This window comes from Saccostrea cucullata, unplaced genomic scaffold, assembly GCF_032062105.1.
Source record: "Saccostrea cucullata isolate Sc308-1 unplaced genomic scaffold, CSIRO_AGI_Scuc_v1 ctg805, whole genome shotgun sequence".
NCBI classification, from domain to species: Eukaryota; Metazoa; Mollusca; class Bivalvia; order Ostreida; family Ostreidae; genus Saccostrea; species Saccostrea cuccullata.
The window spans coordinates 129,728-137,192 of NW_026918089.1; the positions used below are offsets into that span (position 1 = coordinate 129,728).

General features: G+C 33.7%; 1 protein-coding gene across 1 annotated transcript; it reads left to right on the forward strand.

The window, feature by feature from the left end:
- Positions 1 to 642: 642 nt before the first annotated feature.
- Positions 643 to 1,574, forward strand: LOC134244084 (complement C1q-like protein 4). The gene is made up of 3 exons (XM_062726390.1): positions 643 to 896; positions 971 to 1,060; positions 1,168 to 1,574. Exons 1-3 carry the CDS (start codon positions 692 to 694, stop codon positions 1,572 to 1,574), a joined length of 702 nt encoding a protein of 233 aa, XP_062582374.1. The 5' UTR covers positions 643 to 691.
- Positions 1,575 to 7,465: the final 5,891 nt, after the last annotated feature.

The window sequence follows — 7,465 nt, forward strand, 5'->3', positions numbered from 1 at the left end:
TGATTAAATTTATAGTAAATCATTTGTCTTTATAAACTGTGTACAAACTATTATATATTACGGTATACCCGGTACAATAAATTGTACAGTCGTTTGTTGAACGAGTACGACAGAGACAACCATTTTTCGTCACAAGTGACCTACATAGTGACGTCATTTTCATATTGTGACGTCACAAACAAGGAGCAAAACTTTATTCAGCATACGCTATTTATAGAACTTGTGTATGGTTATGTATGTACCAAATTTCATTCTAATTGAATTGTGGGTTTGTAGATATAGAGATAGTTCGCGAACTTTTTGATCACCCCTCGTACTTACATAAAATTTAGGGAACATCGAACTGAAATATGCAAAATTAACCATGAATTAAAGAAATTATTTGTTGCATGCATTTTTTCTTTAGAATTTAAAAATTGTTAGATGAACACTTAGAAGTTTGGTTCAGTGTATATTCTGAAAAGTAGTATTTGTGTGGCTGTCACATTTGGAGATTTTCTATCATCCAATTTGCATAAGGCAGAGTGTCAAGACAAGATAACATTTATAACAAAAAAAAAGAAACAAACAAATAAACAAATTGCTACTGATTGACTAACATTGATAAGAGTTCGTTATTCTTGACACAGTTAGGCCTTTGTTATCTGTAATACTTCCACATGTATTTATAGCTACACATAATACTGTCAACATGGTATATCCAGTCTTGGTTTTGCTTTTTTGTTCTATTTCGGACGTCAGTTGTCTTCTGAATAGCGCGGATCCCACGGTACTCACGACAGCCTCCTCTTCAAACACCCTCGATTCCCAGTTCACGCATCAACTTCTTCTTCAAGAACAACAACTCCGGATAGAACTGCAGAAACAGATAACAAACATCCAGTCTCAGATACAAGGTGTGTAGGAAATATTTTTAAGAAATACATAAAAAATGCTTTATTAAGAGTTTACCTCCATCTTTCCTTTTCAGACCTGAGGACTAATGTTGTTACTTGTGAGAACAATTACCGAAATCTACAGACAAAATTTTCCGACATGAATGCCAATCTGTCGACAATTGGTAAGAAAATACATTTTTAAAATCTTCAATATACTTCATTAAATAGATAATACATACTGCACATTACATTTGTTTTCTTGATTTCTACAAATAAAATATATTCACAGCAAACAGACAGGAAGTAGCTTTCTTTGTGAGGCTTCGTAACAGAATAACCAATCACCACCAATCTACCATTATCGTCTTTGATGACGTCCAACTGAACAAAGGAAATGCTTATGACGCAAATATAGGGACATTCACTGCCCCTGTCAATGGCATTTACAAATTTGACCTGGTGCTCTCAAGTGACGTAGAAAACGGTCACGGAGAAATGATGCATAATGGCGTCAACATACTTGATGTGTACGCAGATAAACACACCCAGAGTTGGTTTGGTCGAGGAAGTGGTGCAATCATAGTGCTCATGAATAAAGGGGATAAAATGTGGATTCAAAATACAGATACCGGAAACACGGTCATCAATGCTGGAATTGAAACGGCATTTTCTGGTCATTTACTGTTTCTTGCATAAAAGAAAAACTTAAACAATTTTTTTTTACTTTTTATTTTTAAAAATTCTCAATAGGAGAAATTGTTTTTTAAAAAGTGAAACATCGATTGATGCCCACGTATTGCATCTTTGCTTACCAATGGTTTCCGATCCGAAATCTACTCTACAACGTTTTAGAGTAGAATTCGGATCGGAAATCCTTGGCTAGCGAAGATGACGTATGGCAGCTTTCGGAAAAAATGTTTCAAATTAAGCCAAGGCCCAAGGTTAGGCTAAAGAGATAAAAATGTTGATACATGTACCCAACGAAAGATCTTATCTCAATGAATATATTTGTTAAATATGAAAGCCCAATAACAAAAGACCAAAATTATTCTTTTTTTAAGTAAGCTAAATTCAAAGGTCAAGTTCAAAGGGTCAAAATTTATTTTACCCAGGTAGGGTCGAACTCTAAGGTCAATGGCAAAAGTTATACCTATGAAAAGGTCCTGTCGCAATGAATACACAAGTAATAAGTACATGTTTGATAGGGCATAGCACCAACTCTACAGAATGACCAAGGGTAATAATTGCGTTTGGTAAATTTTTGCAAAAGTAGGTCAAACTCCAAAGTAAAGATATCAAATGGGGCGTAAACCTGATATGGAGATTATGATTCCCAGTTGATTTGATACGCAATCCAAGTGCATGAACTCTTTTTCTTTAAAAAGAAAATCCAGACGAACTACTGACAAATAAGTTGATACATAAGGATAACAATCCACAACCTCGATTTTTCTCTATCTCTTTTCAAAGATTTCATCTCTGGTGTTTTTAGATGTCCGTGTTTGCCATTCCAACAATTTGAACAAGAATTGGGGCGAAATCTAATCACTCGAGACGTACGCGACTTTTCTAGGGGCAAGTTGACCATCTCGGTGCGAAACAGAATTGGCGCGAAACATCCCGTATTCGATTAGGCCTACTTTCGTTTTCACAAAGAGGTACACATGTGGCCAGTGTGGGCACTGAATACTGAAGGAATTTATTATACAGACATCTTAGATGTAATTCTATGAATATATGTCTATTCTTGTGATTTTCCTACTTTGAACAAAATTTGTTACAAAGTGAAAATTGTCAATTCTGTAATTAGGTAGGCCTTACATACAATATACAAAATTTAAATATCTTCACAAGCTAATACTTCTTTTAAACTAAAAAGTTTTCAATATATAAATAAAGGAGCCACTAACTACAGGTATTATGACAGTCCATAATATCAATGCTTACATTTGCATTCATTTCCTTAGCTCGAATTTTCTCTCTTCATTTCACAGTTCAACAATCGAGCAGTGAGATCAGTGACCTGCATTTTTTGTTCATTCGATAACTAGCGAAAAATGAGTCATGATTTTACATTTTCCTTCTATGTATTTCATTATTATTGTATTAGGGTTATTTTTTTCAAAAAAATGGGCTTTTTAATGAAATATACAGTAAGATGTTTAAATGTGATTATCAGCTAGATCATGGCCAACTAACATTTGGTCATGTGCTGTGCGTCCCTGGTTAGATCATCTCGCATAGTCGTTACACTCACTTAAGTATGTGATAGGATATAACATTATTTTTATTAGAGTGCTTGTTATACAGCACATAATCATGCTGATTATTGAATATTTTTTTTCAGCTTTTTTCCATGTGATCAGGAACCAAGGAATGTAGTCTGTGGACTTGAAAATGCAAACTACAACAACGTATGAGAAAATAAGTTCACAATACTTTAACAGAATGTTTAATGTTTTCAACAATAACTTGAAATATGAACAATCTTAATCCATTGACAGAGTTAAACGAGGAATGTTTTTACCAATCAGAGTAGTCCTCTGTGTATTCACACCTGTCAAAAGTATTAATTGACAAAAAGGGGAACGGCGGAGATGACACCCCTCTCCCTCCATTACCCCCAGACAAGTCTAACAACCTCTTTGTATTTTTTGAATGAAAAAATTAAAACCCCACAATTTAATACAATAATTATTTTTAAAAAGCATTACTTATCTTTGTTACCTTCTTAGATTTTAGTTGTTGCTGCTTTTTCAGATGAAATCTCTTCTTAAAGCACCCTGCATGATCCTATTAATAATTATATGATGTGTATACAAGATGCATTTTATTCTTTTGTTTGAAACTGGTTCCTTTTTTAACAGGGTTGTCACATCAGTCTTACTAAGCTTCTTTATCAGACATGCGGAAGATTATATCTGGAGTGCTTTGTTTAACATGGAACACAACTCAACATTACAAATACCGGTAGATATATTGTCAGATATCAACCAATCACTGATAGAAAACTATAACAGAAGTTTAAAAGATATCTCAGAAAAATGTGAAATAAAGTTACATATAGCAGAAGAAAAAATAAACAAAGTTTGCATGAGCTACAATTCAGAGAGTAAAAAATTACAGGATAACTATGAAAATTGTTTGGAAAAATATAACAAATATGAAACGGAAGTGAATAAAACATTGGAGAAATGTGAAACGAATGTGAATAAATCATTGGTGGAATCAGCCACTACTGCCAGACGAATCAATGAAACCCAGAGCGATTTGGAGATTGTCAAGATAAAACAGGATTATGACAGAAAAACACAGTTAAATCCAGGTATGACTCCCAATGGAAGGGTGCAATAACTTTGTCATCTCTTTTGTTTTAAGAAATAAAAATATTTTGGGTAAAAGTGTAGGTGAGTAAAGTTAAAAGCCAAAAATTGTAAGGTCTGGAAATCTCTAAATCCACTCATTATCCCAATAAATGATTAACTGCTTTGATTAATACAGATTTAAATTAATACTAGTATTTGGTGCATACAAGTATGTTTTCATGAGTCAAATATTGTCACTTTTTAAGAATACGCGGTATATTGTTTGCTGCAACACATACTTTATAAATTTCTGAAATTTCTTTCTCCCATCCATTCAGAATTATTGCTGCTGTCTGTGTTTTTGCTGGGGATAGGAGAATTTGTGGTTTTCATGCTCCTCTTGAATGCACTCAAAAAACTAAAAGCGCTAAAAGGACAATCAAGGTCTGCTGACATATCACAGAATTCAAATGCTACAGCACCTGGAAGAAACAGGTTCAGTATAAAAGGAAAGGTAGGTTACCTGTAACAACCCCCCCCCCCCAATATTTCCATTGAAAATTTTCAATGATCTTTATCTCAATGATTGTGAAATCAAATTTATATTTATTGATTTCCTTTTTGACCCTTTGGAGAAATTGTATTTTTAAAAAAAATATGTAAAAATTCAATGCATAAATCACTGTTTTTCCTGTAAATAATTATGGTCAGAAGTAATATTTTGAAATACAGAAAACAAAATATAAATTGTCCAACTTTAAATGATTTTTAAAATGCTTTTTATATGTGTGATTTAATTAATTTCATTTTCAACCTTGAAGGAATTCTCAGGACTCGAAAGATCAGTCGCCATCGTCAGTTTCAACGACAATCGACAAGCGGAACACCAGAATTTAATGAAAGACATTTTATCAGACATAGAAACTCAGTCTTTCTCTATCACCAAAAGTGAACAGGCATTACAAATCAAATCAAAGGTTTGTTAAAGAAAATTTATCAATTAATCTGGTACCCTTCCCACATTTCTGTTTGCACACTCTACATTGGTCCTGGAATGTTTATGAATTTGGCAGATAAAGTAATTTCTCTTAAATGTAAAAATTGTTAAGTTTAGTGAACATTGTACAAATATCTGTTAACAATAGGGAGAGGAAGAACCAATGGATTTGGATATGTTCAACTGAAGGTCACGGTCATCATGGTGTATTTTCACATGAACACAGTGACACTTATTTGCATGGAAAAAAGATTTGTTTCATGCAGAGGAGCCCTTATTCACAATTACAAAAGGGTTTCTATAGATTCTGAAATAACTAGTTCAAAGGTCAAAATGTCAGCAATATAAAGATGAGCTCTCTTTGGACTGACCTTGTATCATCTACTTCAGTTAATCAGTTAAAATAACGCTACCTTTATTTTTCAACCTTTGATTTCATTTCTATCAGTAGTAACTTTTTAAGGATATAAGAGTGATTTGGAATAAAAACTTTTTAAAAAAAAAATTCTACCTTTCTTCAGGTTTCAGTGTTATTTGTGGAGACAAATGACCGTCACATAATTTTAGAATCAGAACAAGAAATTGGTGACCTTAAAGTGAGCTGTGTTAGACACATCAAAAACCAGGGAGGTAGGTTGACAAAGTATGGCCTAATGATATCTTGCATTCTATTCAACCTAGAATTTTTTTAGCTCACCTGAGCAAAGGCTCAAGTGAGCTTTTCTGATCAAAATTTGTTCTTTGTCTGTTGTCGTCGTTGTAAACTTTTCACATTTTCGTCTTCTTCTCAAGAACCACTGGGCCAATTTCAACCAAACTTGCTACAAAGTATTCTTGGGTAAAGGGGATTCAAGTTTGTTCAAATGAAGGGCCGCATCCTTTTCCAAGGGGAGATAATTATGAATTAGAGAAAAATTAATGGCATTTTTAAAAAATCTTCTTCTCGAGAACCACTGGGCCAGGAAAGATGAAACTCATGTGGAATCATCCTCAGGTAGTGTAGATTTAATTTTGTTCAAATCATGACCCCCGAGTGTAGGGTGGGGCCAAAATGGCCGATCAAAGTTTTACATAGGAATATATAGGAAAAATCTTTAAAAATCTTCTTCTCAAGAACCACTGGGCCAGGAAAGATGAAACTCAAGTGGAATCATCCTCAGGTAGTGTAGATTCAAGTTTGTTCAAATCATGACCCCCGGGTGTAGGGTGGGGCCAAAATGGCCGATCAAAGTTTTACATAGGAATATATTGGAAAATTCTTCCTCTCAAGAACCATTGAGACATGAAAGATGAAACTCCTGTGGAATCATCCTCAGGTAGTGTAGATGTTAAAATCATGACCCCCGGGGGTAGGGTTGGGCCAAAATGGCCGATCAAAGTTTTACATAGGAATATATAGAAAACCTTTTAAAATCTTCTTTTTAAGAACTTCAAAGTCATGCTTAGTGATATTTATAGGGAATCATCCTCAGGTAGTGTAGATTCTAGTTTGTTCAAATCATGACCCCTGCGGGGTTAAAATTCAAGCCCCCTTCCCCCCACCCCCTTCAGTAAACTTTCAGTTCTGATCGATCTCATATGTGCTTTTTCCTAGCCAGTTGCTCAGGTGAGCGATGTGGCCCCTGGGCCTCTTGTTGTTTAGTTGACATTTGTGAAAATAATATTAGTTTTTCAAAAAACACTGGTCATTCTGTCTTCATTAGAAATTTATATCAAAGGGGGTATGTACATAATATTTTTTTATTTCTACCTCTCTTGAGCTTCAGTGTTATTTGTTTAATTTATTATTTGACTACCTTTTTAAAATGACCTTTTTCTTCCTATTTCATTCCCTTTCTTGTCTATAATTTACACAATGAAAATAAGGGGCTAAAGTTTTTTTTATGATTAATTAAAGCTTTTTAATTTGTCTGTCTGTATCAAAAAAGATTCATCTTTTATAGTTTCTGTTGTAACATATTATTAACACTTCAATTATACTTCACTGCATAAGCTTGTGATAATTTTTATCGTAATCTATAATTAACACTAATTATACTTCATTGAACAAACTTTAATATATAATTTTTTTTTTTTCATCTTTTGACAGGGAAAGTGATCCTGGTCTATTGTGGACACAAAGAATCCACAAACATGGGAGATAACCTCTTCAGTGATAAACTAACCTCTGCAAACAGACATAAAGAACTGAAATCATTGAAAAATGATGGCTGTTTTCTCAGCATTAACAAAGCCTTTTCTTACAAACAAAAGGAGCATTTAAAGGCTAAACTGAAGCAATATTT

Coding starts and splice junctions, on each gene's coding strand:
- LOC134244084 (XM_062726390.1), top strand. CDS start 692: ATGGTATATCCAGTCTTGGTTTTGCTTTTTTGTTCTATTTCGGACGTC. Junction 897..970: donor CATCCAGTCTCAGATACAAG/GTGTGTAGGAAA, acceptor TTTCCTTTTCAG/ACCTGAGGACTAATGTTGTT. Junction 1,061..1,167: donor TGCCAATCTGTCGACAATTG/GTAAGAAAATAC, acceptor ATATATTCACAG/CAAACAGACAGGAAGTAGCT.